Source organism: Perca fluviatilis, chromosome 9, assembly GCF_010015445.1.
Source record: "Perca fluviatilis chromosome 9, GENO_Pfluv_1.0, whole genome shotgun sequence".
Lineage (NCBI taxonomy): Eukaryota > Metazoa > Chordata > Actinopteri > Perciformes > Percidae > Perca > Perca fluviatilis.
Window position 1 is genome coordinate 40,820,255 of NC_053120.1, and position 19,547 is coordinate 40,839,801.

The 19,547-nt window shown below is 39.2% G+C and overlaps 1 protein-coding gene across 1 annotated transcript in view; it reads right to left on the bottom strand.

Annotated features, from left to right (window-relative positions):
* Nucleotides 1-3,534: 3,534 nt before the first annotated feature.
* tprg1 (tumor protein p63 regulated 1) overlaps nucleotides 3,535-19,547 on the bottom strand; it is a 31,708-nt gene continuing 15,695 nt past the window's right edge. The window contains exons 5-6 of the mRNA XM_039812268.1: nucleotides 6,623-6,776; nucleotides 3,535-4,911 (exon numbers count right to left, since the gene is read on the bottom strand). Coding sequence (XP_039668202.1) covers nucleotides 4,717-4,911; nucleotides 6,623-6,776 — 349 coding nt within the window. The 3' untranslated portion in view covers nucleotides 3,535-4,716. The remainder of the gene's footprint in view (nucleotides 4,912-6,622; nucleotides 6,777-19,547) is intronic.

Sequence of the window (19,547 nt, forward strand, 5' to 3'; positions counted from 1 at the left end):
TGGACCAATAGACCCCGTGTCTCTGGACGGAGACCAGTGAAGGATATTAGAAGCACTTTTCCAGTGATCTCTTGCTTTACTGAGCAGCCTCCAACTGACAGAGACAACGTAGATGTGACGTGAGCAACGTGTCTGAAAGTGTGAAGTCTTCTGGTAGCTGTGCCGAGAGAAATCTCAATCATTCCCAATCTTACAGAGACGGAGAGCGTAGGTATATGTAAGGAGATAACATAGGCACAGGCTAATTATTGATCACTAACATGCTAGTTAACATTAGTCATTAAACCTAAACAGATAATGTAAATCGAAACGGCCTGCGAGCTTCTCCTGACTATACGGTAATTCCTCTACTGTGTGACACAATCGTTAGCCTATTTTTACAAAAACGTCTGCTACGGAGCCATTACGTGAGGTACAAGGTAATGGAGCCTTTTATACATTGTTATGTTTCTTTAGAAATAAACAATGGACAAATAGAGTCTTTAAACGCTTCAGATGTAAAGTTATTCGCTGTCAAGTGACGTCAAAATGAATGCTAGTCAGTGGAATGCTAATGGGAGGTGATCTCTTTGTAGCATCAAAATGGCGCCATAGCAGGTTCGAGTTCTGAAGCGAAGCTTACCCCCCCCCTTGGTAATACAGCGTTCCTGTAATGTTTCATTTTGTCTCATTAATCTCAACCTCACTGTTTGCTCTTTACTCCTCTTTCAGAATAGTCAGGTCCCATGGTGGACCACCATGGGACCTTATTTCGGATTTGAACGGTTTGTTCTCAAATGAATTGAGCCATGGATTACACATATGATGTTTGTCCATTTAAAAGATACTTTTGCAAGTCAATCATGTCTTAGTTTGTATAAGACTGTGAAAATACGAAATTAGACCGACTACTCACTTCAAAGTCGCGTGGATGACGTCACGCTGAAGCTACGATGTTTCCGTGTTCCGTTCTGGGATGTAAAGTTACTCTTGCTCTTTCTTTCGCTTCTCCGCTGATAAACCTTACTGGGTAAAACAGATAAGGTAAGATAACGTTACATAGCTAGCTAGCGAGCAAGCCGAGCATCAAGCAAGGTGACATATATTGTAGGAGACGAGAGATGTAGTTCACAACAAACCTACGACAAACTGTGACTTTCTTCACTTGCAAAATTACCTTTGACATTGACGAACATCATATGGGTAATTCATGGCCAATTCAAACGGGATCAAAACACGATTTGTCTCTTCCCATTCACTACCGTGCATATTTTTCAGAAATAAGGTCCCATTAGGTCCACCAGAAGGGGAGGGACTTCGCCTCTCTATTATACAGTAATGCATTATTTAGAAAAAAAATTTAAGTAATGGGATTACTTTTTTCCAGTAACAAGTAGTGTAAGGGATTACGATTTAAAATTCAGTAATTACAGGGTTAGGGTTACAGTAACTAATCCTAGTAGCGCTCTGTTACTTAGACATATGGAAGTCAGCTTGTTTAACCAAAATGGCTCATTTCTATTCCTACATGTTAAATACAAGAGATGTGATGTGTGAGTGTGAAAGCCTTGCCACTGTTTAAAGGCACGTAGGCACTGCTCAGCCACATAGCTGAGTGGTAAAGACAGAAATCTAATGAGTAATGCTGCTGAGTGTGGTTCAGGTGCAGTTCCACGTCAAAGTGTCCTTGGGCAAGACGCTGAACTGTGACTTGCTCCCGATGCTCTGCTATCGTTGTGTGAGTGTTTACCTGATGAGCAGGTGGCACCTTGTACGGCAGCCTTGGCCACAGTGTATGAATGTGAGTGGTGAATGGTTTCTGTACTATGTTAAAGCACTTTGAGTAGTCATTAAGACTAGAAAAGCGCTATATTAATACAACTTGCCCAACACTGCTCTCTTTACACCGTGTTAGACCTGCATTACATTACTGCTAATGTAGTCTTGCATTGCCGAGCCTATCTCTACAGCTCTGTGGAAGAAGGTCTGGCTACAACACACATACATTAGGAGATAGGAGAAAAAAAGCTCTGGGTCGTTTACATTTCTTTGAACCAATCACAATTGTCTTGGACAGCGCCAAGCTCCTGACGCAGCGACGGTGGCTCTGTACAATAGTCTCAGGAAGGAACTTGTTTTGGTGGAACATTTGCACGCTGCAAAAGAAAACACCACATACAATATTAAATGAAGTTAACTGTTGACACAATTTAGTAACGTGAGCTGTTTAAATTAGCTGATACATGGTGTAACCTCATTAGCTCTTACCAGTGTATCTCCATGTTGACTTCGTCCACAGCAATCCCACCAATCAGTCCCAAAACGTCCCAGTTAGAGTAAATTCCGGAAACATATTCTTAGTAAATCTTTACAATCATTCCCTGAAAGAACCAAACAGGCCTGCCTTGTTGCACCATCCAAATTGTCTTCAAAACTTGCCATTTTCAGCATGTAGCTTGCTAGCTCAAAGTTCACAGAGAGTGGAAGGTGAGGGACGAAACGGATGTCAGGCAATTATCCTGGAAATGTACTTCCGTTGATCCAGACTACTGCTAATGCAAACCTGAACATCCTGCTTCTGCTCGACACTAAAATCATTCAACTGGCGAAACAAGGATGGATTCTATTGTGAAGCAGTCACAGCAAACACTATGTATTTGTCACTGAGGTGAACACTGACCACAATCGTTTTTTCATCTACAAACAAAGACATGCTCATATTGAGAGTGGATCAGTTTGATATATTGCAGGGAGGAACAGAACAGGAAGGAGCAGCCACAGTGAGTTGTTAGATGAAGAGCTGCAGGCTGCACACCTCCAACTCTTCAGCAAGGTAACCAACTTCACCGTGTACTGTTGTTGTGCTGCGTCAGATTGTGGTTTCTATCATTATCAATCAACTGCTTATTAAAGCAACACAAATCTGTTTGGCTGCTCTGTAAACAGATATACCAGTTGCTTGTCTGTTGTAATTCTGACAAAGTAGCGGCTCAGCCAGTGTTTCCTGTAGTAAACTGAACTTGCTGTTACCAGGGGCGGAGCCAGAAGTTGTAAACATCCTAACCCTAACCCTAACCCCAAACCTAACCTAGTGGGCTCCAGGGGCATGCTCACCCGGGGAGATTTCTTTCCCCCCATTTACAGCAGCTATATTCACTATTATTTCAAGCCATTTGATAATAGAATGCCTAAAATCTGGTAAATCATTCGGAAAAAACATAATAGTTGCCAAGGAAATAATCATTCTTTAGAGCCTACATCCTATTTTGTATGTAAGTCTTCTCCAACTGTCTCCATCATTCTGAAACCAGACTTATTTTCACACCTGCCAACTAAAAACGGGCAGAAAGGTGTCTGATGTTTCTATTTTTAAGTTAAATAACAGGGTAGGAATTTGGCGTAAAATATCACTCAAGGACTGCAGCAACATTAGGACATCTCAAGTTGTGGCATTGATGAAGTGTCATGGCCACTAGTTTATCTTTGTTCTTTATTTTGAACAAAGTCAGAGAATTATAACTCACTACTTAAGTGCTCTGAAGAAAAACAAAGTGCAAAGGAATGTGCAAATTTTATACCGCCACAAAAGGAAAAGAGAACAAAATTTGGACGCTTATATTTTCTTGTCTGTGACACGCTCCAAGACAAACAGGTGATACCAAACGAGGAAGAGCGACACACACAGTAAACACACAAATCAAGGGGAAATTCCAAAACTGCATGCACTGTAAAAATACACTACGAATCATAAAACTAAACTGACAAATGTGCTCCCCATGCTCCAGTGAATCTCTGAGGGGCAGAAAGGCATGGGAATGAGCTTTTAAAAGAGACACCGGGGGGGGGGAAGAAAGGAGTCCCATTGCGAAAGAGTTGAATTACCATATCACTGAGGAGCAAATACAAAGCTCCTTGAGAGCAGCGGGGGATCAGTCATCCAGTGAAGAGCGGTGTTGAAATGCGGATATTTCTGAGCACTCAGACACCACACACTGGTAATAAGCAGTGGGGGGAGATCACACAGTTGTCACAACCTTATACAGAACATCCTGAGAATCAAGGCTTCAACACTAAAGCAAACCTGAATATGGAAGACTCTTTGGGAGGGCTGGGTATCGCTGACTTCCTGAATCGATTCGATTCTGATTCACAAGGTCTCGATTCGATTAACAATGTCGATTTGTGATATTTCAGTTGCCAAACAATTCAGCTTTGATATGAAAAAGGTTCTACAATTGTACAAAGTTCCCTCTCACCTGCTGCATTATTTAAAGTACCAATGTTTACAATAAGAATTGACCCCAAGGCAGTTACATTAAAGTTCTTTTTATGTAACATGAACACACAATAAAGTGCAGCTCTACAGACTCTACAGTCAGTGAGGGTTGAGTGACATTTCATTCAGATATCTTGAGTTGAGAGGTCAAGGGATCCTTTTTAAAATGGCCGTGTTAGTTTTACCCTCGTCAAAATGTAGCCCATCTTTGGAGCGTTTTTAACCCCCTACCCGTTTCATATGATACAGACAGAGATCAATTCTGGATTTTATGAATCGATATTGGATCATTCAAATGAAAATCAATTTAAATCGGAAAATCTATTTTTTAATACCCAGCCCTACTTTTTGGTGATCCTTGTAAAACTTGAATGTAAACAAACGTATCAATCAAGATTTACAAATCTTAGCAATCAATTTGAACGAAAATAAAACTACTACAGTGCATAAATGCAGAAAGGTTAGAAGCCGATATTTCCTCGAGCCACGCAGTATCCCAGTTTGTTCTGGTTCCCGAGGAAAGACATGAGGCCCACGAACGCCTCGATGTGGATGGGCTGATTCAGGACCAGGACGCCGTTGGCCTTCCCAGGAACCGGCCTCAGGGCGTGGACTTTCTGCGCTGCATCCTTGAGCTGCTCGCGGAACTTCTGGATCTGTGGACAAGAGGGAGGAAGGATCAGCAATCACATTTATTTCCTGTTTACACATCTTTGACTTCACGCCTTTGCCAGGGTGTGGCAAACATGAAGTCCCATTATCTTATTTCAGAGGAATTCAATCTTTTATGTCATGCTGTACAAGATAAGGAACCGTTGGTTAAGGTTAAGGCCTGTAACAATTATTACATAATTGTCAATTTCTTTTATGTGATCACGGTTTCTTTGTTGCTAACATTAGCTAAGGTGCCAAACCAATTCAGTTTTGATATGAAAGCGATTCTACAATTGTACAGGGTTCCCTCTCACCTGCTGCATTATTTAAAGTTAATTTTTAAAAATTTAAAAATTTTTAAAGTTAAGTTTTGGCACGAAATGGTTGCCAATTGCCAAAGGCAACCGTTACTGTCGAGCCCTGAGCTATTTGAGTCTGTGAGGCTCAGTCCCCTCCTCTCTTACTCGGCATGACAGCATAAGCAGCATGTATGACGTGTTTGAAACACTGTTGAAATTTCACTACATAGTAGATGATTGCTCCATTCTTTTCTCTTCCTCATGTTGAGTCACCTGCTGTAATTGCTTATAAACATCCATGTTGAAATCCCCTGGATAGGTTTTGCAAACACATCATACTTTTGTGTTTTGGTTACAAAAAACACAAATCGTAATTTGGCACGTTAAGTAGTCCACACCTGAAACTTTTTTGAAAGTTTGAGTGCTGGTTTTCTATAGGTGTACATTATACCTAATAACTGGGCAGGCTTAGGATCCACATGTGTGTGTGTGTGTGTCAGAGGATTTTACTGGGTGTGGAAACAGATTGACAGATTACACATGAATGGTATCTGATGCCTAATTCCAGCAAGTCATTTCTGTGTGATGACTCATTTAACCACACGATGAATGTCACCACACTGTTGTTGTTTTAACGGTATAATAGTTAAGTGTCTCAATGACTCTCAGAGTACACACCTCCACTTGGATTAGTCATAAAACCTAATATCAAAATATTTCAACAGATACATTCTGAGAAATTTCAACAGTTCACCCCAATCACAAACTTCCACAGAGTCCTGCAGCTGTTCCAAACTTTCAGTTGTATATGTTGAGATGTGTTTAGAGATATGACTCTCTAACTTGTGCCAACTTTCACTGGAAATAGTCCCAATGAAAGCTGCTGACAGTGAAGTCTGTGGATTATTCTGAAAATAAAGCCACAACTGGTTGCATGGCTCGACACCACTAGTTTGAAGCAGGGCTGCACTATATCATTTTTTTATCGTCATCACAATATCAACTGGCGCAATAAACACATCGCAAAAGGCTGCGACATATCGCAAAAGACAGTTAGTTGAAAGAAACTTTTCATTCTGTTTTTAGTGGTTCCCTTTATATTCAATCCAATGTTCAATTTGTTCAATAAAAGAAAGTTGGAAGTGTTTTCCTTTCATTTGTTTTAAATTCAACAACCAATTTGTTGTATGTTAGCAGAATACTGACAGCAGCAGAAATGCACAGCTGAGAACACTTTGATATCTGTTTATTTATCGCAAGTAATATCGTTATCACGATATTCAACAACGTTATCGCATATTTTCCTCACATTGTCCAGCCCTACTTTGAAGTGAGAAAGTGTGATGTTTGTGTGATTTGGGCGAACGGAGCCTTCAAACAGCGCCACACTGTAATCACGGATTGATCCACTTACGTCACAGAGGGCAGCGAATGTGTCACTGACGTTCCTCACAGGGTGGTGGGTGAAGGTGATGAAGGGGAAGTCTGTGGCGAAGGGGTTCCACCTGGAGGTAAAGGAGGGCTCTCTTAGCCGGTCCCAGAAGACTCGCACCCCCTCCCCCTCTCTCCTGAACATAGAAAGACACGGAGGAACACAAATGATTAAGTGTTTCTCTCTGTCAGGGACACGTTTGACTCAGATCGATAACACCACTAACTGCTTTCTACAGACACCTTCTTGTTTTGTTTTATATATATATATATATATATATATATATATATATATATATATATATATATATATATATATATATATATATATATATATAGCTTATATTCAGGGTTTTATATACATAGCTTATATTCAGGGTTTTATATATATATATAGCTTATATTCAGTGTTTTATATATATATAGCTTATATTCAGTGTTTTATATATATATATAGCTATATATATAGCTTATATTCAGGGTTTTATATATATATAGCTTATATTCAGGGTTTTATATATATATATAGCTTATATTCAGTGTTTTATATATATAGCTTATAGTCAGTGTTTTATATATATAGCTTATATTCAGTGTTTTATATATATAGCTTATATTCAGGGTTTTATATACATAGCTTATATTCAGGGTTTTTTTTTCTGTATAATTCTCAATGAAAAACAAAACAAGAACATATATATACATACACACACATTGATTCATGTATGGATTGTAATTTAAAAATTATTTAAATTAATTACATTACATTTTTTATTTGATTTTTACCAATGATTCACCTAAATATGTTCTGTTGACGGCGACTAAATCATATCCGTGTCCAGCAAAACAGAGAGAAAGCAGAAAATCCATGTTATGTTCTTCTTTACAAATGAAATAAATGTGAACATGTGATGTGCATTCTTTTTAGAAAACAAATAGTTTTAGAACAACTTTAGTTTTTGTTAAAGAAGGAAAAGAAAATCGCAATACGCAATACTACTGAATCGCAATACAGTACTTCTAGAATTGCAATAAATACAAATGTCTATGTCAATGACTTTTGGGGGCTAATTTTTGTGACTGTTTCTTGCTGCTCTCTGCCTTTAAGTATCTAAAGGTTAAAGTAATTGGGTCAACAACTAAGAATGTAGCTACCTCCTGATGTGCAACGGCCACACGTTCTTTTTGCCTTACCTTCATTTCAAAAGGGGGACTACCAGACCTGTTAGTTGCATGGTAAAAATATAAGAATAATATTTTTTAAAATGGCACTAATCTGTCCTCAGGGCAAATACTTAGTATAAGGACAACCTCATATTTACCAGTCTTAGAGGTAATCTACAGTGTGTTCATCATAGTAAAGTAAATACCGTGGGTTTTAATGAAAATGCCCCGGGGTCACATCTTTCCTCGGCCTAATGAAACCTCAGAAGACTGAGAGCAAACAGGCCTCTGAACACGCACACCTCACATCTTTGAAATGATGTTGGTATCTACATTACATTGTTTCCTCTATGTTGATTTGACCGTGGCGGCCCCCCCACAGCAACAATTCTGCCCCCCACGGTATCAGAAACAGGGCTGCATTGTTAGAGTGCATGTCGGAGAATAGCGCGGTCACTCTGCAGAAAAAGGGAGAAAGGAAAAAGAGACGCTGTCCTGATGATAAGCCAGTTGAGATGGAGTGTGTGCGTCCTTGAGAACTGTATAACTTATGTTGTCAGTCCATTTAAGCCTGGTCTTGCAAATTTAAATTAAGTTAGCTGGTGATTTTCGTTGTTTGTATTCTTCACCTGCAAGCTAATTGCACGTGGCTGTTGATTCCATATAATACGGATTGCTCAACGCCGTTCAGGTTTGTAATTTTATGTGCGTTATTTACATGATGAAGTAGTTACACTGCATTAAGATAATGTAATTAATAGTGGGTTTATTGTTATTTGCTACAGAAAGCTTAGCCTATATGTCAAGATCAAAGTTGGGGGGGGGGGATTCAGACCTGCCCCCACTGCTAAAAAAAAATCCTAAAGGAAACACTGACATTCTGTGAAGGTCCTTACAATTCTCTATTTACAGTTTGTCCATCAAATGTGATCTAGGGCTCTCATATCTGTGGGGATTACAGAGTCTGTTCAAAAGGTACAAGGTCACAAAGAGTTTTAAAACAATCTCCTCTCCTTCTTGTTTTAGGCCAGTGTTACCTTCCTGCAGAATATTCAAATAAAGCTGAACTAAAAAGCAGCACAGCAAATAGATCTGTAAGTATGAGAAATAATGATATTTTGAACCATGCAAAACCTTGGTGTTTTGTATACACCAGTTTCCAGGAGCAGTGCCCTCCAATTATCACACCTGACTGGACATGGAAAGGCCTTTTCTTCAACTGCCATTGTGATGCACTGGATCTATCCAAATAAAACCATATAAAATCATCTAATAGGAGCCTTGCATAACCTCCATTTCATGCTGAAATGTTTTCTGTTCCTACACAGATTCTCAGCAACTCCAGTCATGTTTCTATCATGCCCGAGGTTCATGTAGGTTCAGGTTTATGAAAGCACCAATTGTCAACCCTGCAATATCGCCATCATTATATTTGGTCAAAAGTATTGTGATGTTAGATGTTTCCCATATCGCCCAGCTCGAAGTGAATTCATTGATTGGCTTAATCATCAGCAGAGATGAGGGGCGAGTTACAGCTGTCGGGTTAGCTCAAGTTTTCTAAACCCACACCTCAAGATTGTGTCTTCAGGCCCAACCAACGCTGACTCAAGTGAGTCAGACTTCAAACACAGCTCCTCTGGATGCCCCAAAGGCTTTATACAACTTCCTTTTTTTAAGGGGGGGGGGAGGGGCTTTTTCCACAACAACTGTAAACATCTGACTTTCATTTGATATTATATAGACCAAAATAATTGATTAAGAAAATAATTGATAGATTGGATTAGATTTATTACAAATAATAGTTGCAGCACTACATATGTATGTATTGTATATGTACATGCAACACAATGATTTAAAAGCTTGTTAGGTGTACTGGAGATATTGTATGGGCAATATTCAGGGGTGGCTTGTGGCTCGGAGGTAGAGTGGTTGGCGGTTCAACATGTCAAAGTGTCCCTGAGCAGGACACTGAACCCCAAGTTGCTCTCCGGGTAAAGAGCTGTCCACTGCTCCTAATACTGGGATGGGTTAAAAATGCAGAAAAAAAATGTAGGGCTGAAATGATTCCTCGAATAACTCGAATAATTCGATTACAAAAAATCCTCGATGCAAAATGACTTGCCTCGAAGCTTCGTTAAATCAATGTTATCAACGTTGCATCGCTGACGGACGGTGTTTCCACACGGTGCATTATCTCTCTCTCTCTCTCTCTCTCTCTGGAGAAACAGCTGATCAACGATCTAATAGCATAAGTGTAACAGCTGTGTGACATTATAATCAAATATATAAATGAAAATAGGTTGAGTATAACTAATATTTACATATAGGCCTACTGTATATAGGCCTACAGATCAGTCTCACGTTGAAACTTGTAGTTCTGAAAGTTAAGTTGCACAACGTAATGTAATGTTTGTGTATGTTTAATGAAAGCCTTAGTTTGAGGTTGATATCATTTAAAAAAAATTATATTTAAAAACAATGTAATATGGCACTTAAATGCACTTAATGTTTAGTTTTTGAGAGATGATATTGTAAGCAATGTAGGCAATACAAATGTTGCTTTTTTCCGAAAATGTTGCTTTTTTCCCTAGTTTGGGTTGTTTAAAAACGCAAAAAAAAGAAATTATCCGATTAATCGATTGATAAAGTGCTAGATTAATCGATTACAAAAGAATCGATAGCTGCAGCCCTAAAAAAAATGTCACTACATTGTACTATGTTGTGTCTATTGGGAATAGTTTTTGTTTTTTCATTTACTGAAGAACACTTCTTCAAGTATCCTTAGAAGTCTTTGCACTATTGATACATGAAGATGTTTTCTATTAGACTCAAATCTATATTTAGATTGCATATAATTAAAAACTCTGGCCTAACAGGTCTTTGAGAATTCAAGCTTAGGTAAACAAGTCTTTGATTGATTCAAAACAGTAGCAACAAAAAAACCTGCAGTGACAGGTTTGACTCCTCAGTCCAACGTATTACACTCAGAGTACAGCAACACAAAGAACACTTTACAGTAGATTAACAATCCTACAAAAGACACACAGTCAGTGGTTAAATTTAAACATGCTAGCAACACGAAAGCTTGTCGGAACAAAAGCAACTCTGACTTTTCATCACACTTCTACATGGAGGGATCATACTCCAAATTTGATGTGGTTTTTAATTTTTTTAATTCATCTTTCTTTGACAACATGATGTTTTCTGCCCACACACCCCCCCTCATACCAACACTGATTCAATATCAGAGATGCCTATCAAGATTTCAACATTTACTTAGGCACTGTGCATTGTTGAAACATTTGTGCCGTACATTATGCGAGTCATTTGCCTGCTGCGTACTTTTTAACGCGGAGAATGTAATATTTTTGAAGGTCTGACACTAAACCCACAAATCTGCCTTTGCAACCTCTGGACTTCATGTGTGGATGGACGAACACTTGGGTTTATTTAGTGCTCAATACTGGGAGTAGACGTTGTGCCGGCTTTCAAGAGGCAACTTGCATCACATGAAAATTGTGCAAACATGGCTCATAAAGTGTGGCTTGTTATGCAAATCAAACAGTTTTGGTGTTTTGGTGATTCTGTCAGGAGCTGGAACAGTTTGTGGAATAAAGAAATGTAATTGTGCAAAGTCTTATTAATATTGTACCCGCCGCTTTGCATAAAAAAGTAAGAAAGAAGATAAATACATCAGCATGCAGGCGATTTCCCAACACTGTTCTGATTCCTTTAACAACCTGTCACACTGATGTGCACATTTTACCACATACTTTGTACAAGAGCACTTCCTGCCAAACAGAATTAAACACCTGAGGCTAAACAATAGCACCTTAGCTGTTCCTATGTCACGGTCGCAGGGATGGGCCTGCATCACAATGCAATCACCAACCCTGTCTTACACGAGTACTTTCCACATGACAATGCTGCTGTTGAAGATTTTGTGCTTCCTCCGCAGCAAATGCTGTGCAGGGAGAAAAGAGGTGTGTGTGTGTGTGTGTGTGTGTGGCGGCGCTAAAAGACTGATTATATTTCAGCAAAAAGCGAGTGAGGATGGTGAAGGTTACGTTTGTACACATTGCCCTTTGTAAGAGCACACAGCTATTGCTCTAGTATAAATGGGGATATAAAAAAGCTTTGGCAAATTCCACAGGTAAGCTATCACTGGGAGAGGGACCAGCCCAAACAGGCAGCGCAGGGCTGGGCTTTCCAGCCAGAGGCCTTGGAAGTCTTCACTGTGTTTATGTGGCAGAGCTGGGGTTTGGACTTTCACTGCGCCTCACTTAGATACAGTCACGGAAATACATAAAAGGTTAAAGCAGGCTACACCTTCGTTATGTCAGTCATAAGTTACCAAGGAGACAAAAAAGTGAACACCTCAAGATTGAGGCCAAATGGAGAAAATCCACCCTCTACTGACCTACCCAGTTGAGTTAATCCACAGTGTTTATACAAAACGCACACATGCATAAGAGAAACACTGTATTCTGAGCTTAAGGGCAAGTGCCGAAAAATTCCTCCCTGGGCTTTCAAGCGCTTGGGACTCATAAGTCAACACACAAGATAAATATCAAGCCCAGCTCCAGTTGTCATGGCAAGTGTCCCACATTGTCTCAGAGCAAACAAACAAATGTGGTCCGATTGCTCAATAGAGCCTGCAGGTTTGTCAGCCATCCATACATGTATCCATCCAACATGGGAAAGGACTACAAAGAGAGAAAAAAGGGTGGAGTGATGAGTACAAAAAAAACAAGGAAAACACAAAGAATTGAGCTTACGTGTTATACACAATTTCCATAGAATGATCAAGCCTTGAAAAGACATTGACATTATTCATGATAAAAGCTGCTCAGGCAACCTCTGAAGCCTAAAACATACAGCCATGTTTGGAAACTGTGGATGTCATGATGCAAAAGCTGTGATATAATAGCTGCAGGCTGATGGCAAAGACATTTCCAGCTTGAAAAAGCAAGTCCACAAGCTGAAAACTGCTCCCAAGGACCATGAATTTAGAGCACCATGTGCAAAACATTATACACATATTGGTGCAAATTCAAGTGTGTATTACATTTTTTTCTGGATGCAGTGGACGTCCTGTTAATGAAAGTGCATTCGAGGTTAGCGTCAAAAAAGTGCTGCAACTTTTTTTGTAGCTATTAAGGAAACATGTTTTCCTCATCTATTAGCATATATTGTGCAATGTCACAATGCCTTAACCTTATGTCCCAATACTCAGTATTTGAGGGTTTATTGTTTATAATGGATCCCCATTGGTAGTTATCATTAGGGGTGTTGAAATGAATCATTGCGATGCGGACCTGGACGATTCTGCATCGATGCAGTGACAGACCATAATCGATTATTGCCTGCTGATGTTACTTGTTGATTTTCCGGTAGATGCTTTCTTTTGTTCTAGCCTATTGTCTTCTGTCTGTTGTGTTCAGACTTCGCTACATCCAGGAAAGGGCTTTTTTAAGAGCAGATACAATAAAAAGGGGAGTTCATATACAGTATATCTTGAATTTGTTGATGAAAACCATGTGTAGCAATAAATAATAATAGTAAGGAGGATATATCGAATAGGATCGAACCGCAGGATCATCTTAATCGAATTGAATCGTGAAACCAGTGAAGATTCACACCCCTAGTCGTCATGGCAACAACTGCTTGTCCAGAGGTGCACAGTAAAATTCAGTGCAATCAATGTTCACACTACATAATAAATATATCAGTTACAATATCACTACACACACAACCCAACACATACAAACAAATAGAGCAAATTGAAAGTGAAACCTAACAATAATAATAAATTTAAATTCCTCTGCACATCCCCACAGTGAAGAAAGTCGCCTCAAAACTAACTTTAGTTGTTCCATTTCCCTATCACGAGCAGAACTACTCAGCCTGTGAAAACAGATGTGTAATGTCTTCTGAGAGACATAATTAAATTGCATTATGGGAAATGTAGGATCCAGTGTTTTTGAGTTTAATCCATAAAAAAGTCAGGATATCTCAGCCTCTGCCAGGCAAAGTTTTGATTTTGATTTTTTTAAATCTGTTTTTGTTAGTCCCTCAACATTAGGGAAGTATAATACTGAATTACTAATGATTTATCACTAAACCACAGTCTCTCTCTTGGACTTCCAGCCATGCAAGAGTGGTGGAAGAAGTATTCAGATCCTTTGCTTAAGTCAAAGTACTATTACCACACTGTAAAAAATACTCTCTTACAAGTAAAAGTCCTGCATTGGAAATGTTACTTATGTAAAAGTAGTAAGTATCATCAGGAAAATGTACTTAACGTATTAAAAGTAAAAGTACTCAATGCAGAAAGATCCTCACATTTTAGAAACTGGAAACGATCCAAACAGTTCTGTCAATCAACTAAGTGTTTAATGGTCTAATCATCTCAGCTGGACTTGTAGGCTGTTATATTGTTGGCTAGTTTAGTTTATAATAAAACATTGTATTTTATAAACTACATGTGTTTTGTGTGCATAGATCTTAATGTGTAAAGTAATTAGTAACTAAAGCTGTCAGATGAATGTAGTGGAGTAAAAAGTAGAATATTTCTCTCTGAAATGTAGCAGAGTTGAAGTAGAAAGTGGCATGAAAAGAAAAGTCTCAAGTAAAGTACCTCAAAATTTGGACTTAAGTACAGTACTTGAGTACATGTACTTAGTTACATTCCATTACTGCCTGCAAGCTTAGAGTACATTCTTGATCCTTGAAAATGTGTGAGTTACGCTGCTTTATTCTGTACTGCTACTCTGCAACAGAAGCTTATTTAAAACTTTTTTGCAGCAGATTACTGAGCAGTATTTGAGATGAGACAGTAGCCATGGTTTGTGTAACCTGTTAAGTGAAACTTGGAGTAAGACGTTCGCCCCACTGACTCCTCACTTAAATACTGTTTGCATTTGATTTGGTTAAGGAGTGAAAGCAGGAGTGTCAGTGCTCATTTAAAGAGAATTGGTGGTGTGTGTGTGTGTGTGTGTGTGTGTGTGTGTGTGTGTGTATGTGCCCCTCTTCCTTGCTTCAGATTTCAGCATTTAACTCTCCTGCGTCACATCACAACGGTCGTGGCTGTGGTTAAATTACATTATGCTGATGAAATCTTAACTAGCTACTATGTACTGACTGCCCTCTGCTGTCTGGATGTGTAAGCTGCTTTGGTTTGTATGGGTGTGGTCAAAAAGACTGCAGAATGAGATGAGGAGGATCGTTCATAGACCAGATCTAAAAGAAACCATGCAAAGACTGACCCAAACTACAGTTTTTAAACCTTATTGATCTGTATATAAATCATGTATGTGTAACATGTCATGTGTCAGCATAACAATTGACAAAGTGAGGAAGAAATTAAATTAATTTATTGTAATGAATAAAAGTGTTTTAAGTAGTTGAAGATGGGGGCCTTATTCAGAGGAAAGAAACTACACCTGATCAAATGAGAAACAGAGGAGTGCAGTGCTGGGATTATTTCTAACCTTCATAAATATATGTATATACACTGTGTGCAGAATTATTAGGCAAATGAGTATTTGGCCCATATCATAATTTTTATGCATTTTTTCCAACTCCAAGCTATATAAACTTGCATGCTTATTGGAGTTAAGCATTTCAGGTGATGTGTTTTTGTGTAATGAGGGAGGGTGTGGCTTAAGGACATCAACACCCTATATCAAGGTGTGCATAATTATTAGGCAGCTTCTTCTCCTCAGGCAAAATGGGCAGAAAAAGAGATTTAACTGACTCCGAAAAGTCAAAAATTGTAAAGAGTCTTTCAGAGGGATGCAGCACTCTTGAAATTGCTAAGATATTGGGGCGTGATCACAGAACTATCAAACGTTTTGTAGCAAATACTCAAAAGAGTCGCAAGAAACGTGTTGAGGAAAACCCCCGCAAATTAGCTGCCAAAGATTTGAGAAGAATCAAACGTGAAGCTACCAGGAACCCATTATCCTCCAGTGCTGTCATATTCCAGAACTGCAACCTACCTGGAGTGCCCAGAAGTACAAGGTGTTCAGTGCTCAGAGAAATGGCCAAGGTAAGGAAGGCTGAAATCCAACGACCACTGAACAAGAAACATAAGTTGAAACGTCAAGACTGGGCGAGGAAATATCTGAAGACGTTTTATGGACCGATGAGATGAGAGTGACTCTTGACGGACCAGATGGATGGGCCCGTGGTTGGATCAGTAATGGGCACAGAGCTCCACTGCGACTCAGACGACAGCAAGGTGGAGGTGGGGTGATGGTATGGGCTGGCATTATTAAAGATGAGCTAGGTGGACCTTTTCGGGTTGAAAATGGAGTCAAAATGAACTCCCACACCTACTGCCAGTTTTTAGAGGGTACATTCTTCAAGCAGTGGTACAGGAAAAAGTCTGCATCTTTCAAGAAGACCATGATTTTTATGCAGGACAATGCTCCATCACATGCATCGAAGTACTCCACTGCGTGGCTAGCCAGTAAAGGCCTCAAAGATGACAGAATAATGACATGGCCCCCTTCTCACCTTATCTAAACCCTATTGAGAACTTGTTGGCCCTTCTTAAACGGAAGATTTACGCTGAAGGAAAACAGTACAGCTCTCTGAACAGTGTATGGGAGGCTGTGGTGGCTGCTGCACAAAAAGTTGATCATCAACAGATCAAGAAACTGACAGACTCCATGAATGGAAGGCTTATAACTGTTATCGAAAAGAAGGGTGGCTAAATTGGTCACTGATTTGTTTTTGTTTTTTTCAGAAATGTTTCAATTGAGTTGTTTGTTGATTATTCTCACTTTAACAGATGAAAATAAACAAGTGAGAGAGATGGTAACATTTTCATTTTTCATTTAGCTGCATAATAATTCTGCACACACAGAGTTGCCTAATAATTCTGCACACATACGTTTTCTCATTAGAAAGCCAAAATCTCACTTTTACTTCCTTAAATATTCAGGATTGAGGTTTATTAACATTTTGGATTGACTGTGAGCGCTGTAGTTGTTCAATAATAAAATTAATCCTCAAAAATACAACTTGCCTAATAATTCTATACACAGTGTATATTTTTTCCTACAACAGTTACTAAAGCAAACTCTAGTGGGGCTTCTTTAAAACCTCCACACCCAACTTTTTCAGACAGGAATAAAAGAATGCATGATGTGCTGGGTAATTAGTTTGTCTAGACAGTTTGGAAAGAAGGCACTTAAAGCACATCTTTCCCCACTGATGCAGAATATACTATGCTTTTTACATCATGGGTGGACCTGGAGAAATGGGATGAAAACAAAATCACCTGGAATAAAAATACAGACACTCCCTTAACACTTTCTGTTGGCATCATCAATGGGGGCGGGGTACTGACGTCAAAATAACAAGCTCCATAGAGGGACTTTGATATTCTCTGTTCTGAAGCTGATGGTCTAGGAACGCCAGGGTCAAACGTTCATGAAAGTGCTTTCAGTCCCAATTCAGTTCAAGTTGAACTCTATTCATTCTATTAGAGCTGCAACGATTAATCGATTAGTTGTCTACTTTTTAATTGATCGCCAGCTATTTTGATAATCGATTAATCGGTTTGAGTCATTTTTTAAGAAAGAAAAGTTAAAATTCTCTGATTCCAGCTTCTTGAATGTGAATATGTTCTAGTTTCTTCTCTCCTCTGTGACAGGAAACTGAATATCTTGGAGTTGGGGACAAAACAAAAAGACATTTGAGTCATCTTGGACTTTGGGAAACACTGATCTACATGTTCACCATTTCATAGACCAAACAACTAATCCATTAATCGAGAAATGAATCAACAATGAAAATAATTGTTAGTTGCAGCCCTTCATGCTATTATAAATTATTAATTTCCTAAAGTACTAAAAAGTACAAACAAATGATCGTGGTGGCCTGTTATGTCTAAACTTTGATTTTATGGCATTTTACAATCAAATGTTGTAAGAAATAGAAAACAAACAGATATCTAAAAAGATCTAGAAGCAATGGATGTCAGGGTTTTTCCTGACTTAGAGTGAGCCTGGGGGGGGGGGGGACAAAGCATGATCTGTCCACGTACAGTAAAGGCAATGAGTCTGTGTTACCTTATTTAACAGAAATCTATGCATTTTCCTGTTATTTCTGACAATTTGATAAACAAAATGTTAATCATGCTTGAACAAATGAAACCCCAATTAACAAAACTGGTTAAAAAATGTCATTAATATTTAAATACTACCGCTACAATCACCGAAAGAGTCCGGTACAGCCTGACTCTGGATGATAAAACTGAGATTAGCACTCGTAATCAAGGTTTGTTCTGTTGTTCAACAGTTGTTTGGAATCAGAGTTGCTATAGAATGCAGAACAGAATGAAAATGCTTAGGAACAGTGCAATGCCTCAATGTGGCCAGAAAAAGGCTTGACTTTTCTGAACGACACTGCGAAGGCAGCCCGTACTGTATGTGGTCTTTCTAGCAACACTATTCCCACTAGCAGTTGCAGAATCATGCATGATGACATCAAACAGATGAAGGGATGTGATGTGGCGTGCTGCTGCCTTCAGCCGTCTCTACCGAGGGTGCACACTGACATCAAGTGGTCAGATGACAACTGTCAGCTAGCAAATCAGGCTGCAGATATCTTGGATGGGAACAGTAATACCTCAAGAGTAACAGCCAAGTGGCATTACCATGACAGCTGAATAAGCAGCTGGATCATATACTGGTATACTGATTTGGAGAAATGGAGAAAGACTACATAGGGGGACTTAAAGTGAAGTGCAATCTGTAGGAGCCTAAATGCAGTAATTCATGTTTGCTAATTGGCATACAACAACTTCAGTTCAATATAGTGAAACTACAGTAATTTATATTATTGATTGATTTAAAAAGGAACTTGGAAGGAATATTTACAATATTTACAGTATTTACAGTTTACGTAGTCTATATCCACGACGTTCCACTTCTGGGATTGCTCCGGTGCCGCCGGAAATCCCTCTTTTCGGCCCGGATGTCCGTCCCCTTCCTCTGTCTCTGTGTTGGCGTTCTAACCTCCGGTGGATTTGTGAGGACTATGGTTAACTGCTCCTCAGATCTCTGCAGGGTAAATCCAGACAGCTAGCTAGACTATCTCTCCAATCTGAGATTTCTGTTCTGAACGACTAAAACTACTTTTGAACGTACACATGTTCCACCAAAACAAGTTCCTTCCTGAGGCTATTTTGCAGAGGCACCGTGGCTCCGTCCGGGGGTTAGCACCGCCCAAGACGATTGTGACTGGTTTACAGAAACCAAAACTTGCGCATGTTAAATTTGGAACCGATGATCAGATTCAAAACTGAATTTCCCCAAACGATTCCAATAAGAAACGATTCCATTGGAATCATACTTTTTGAAAGGATTCCAAGTTGGAACCGGTTCTCAATGCCCAATCCTAATAACAGCTGAATAATATTCACAGCCAGACTTTTCCTACTTTTCTCTCACATTGATTGTGAGGAAACAAAGTTCCATGTACTGTTACAGCAGTAGGGAGGATTCATTTTCATATATCAATTTCTGCCAAAAAGCAGACGCAGGGTGAACTAGACGAACAAAAGAAGAGACAGAGAGGAAGACAGGGAGAAAAAGAGAGAGGAAGCGTTGAAGATGAAGACTGAAAGAGGAAATGTTTGAGAGTCGAGTCTTTTTACTGTTTGGACTCCCGGGTGGCTTTCACGAGCGCTTTATGTATAATTTAACGTAATGTGCGGAGATAAAGCC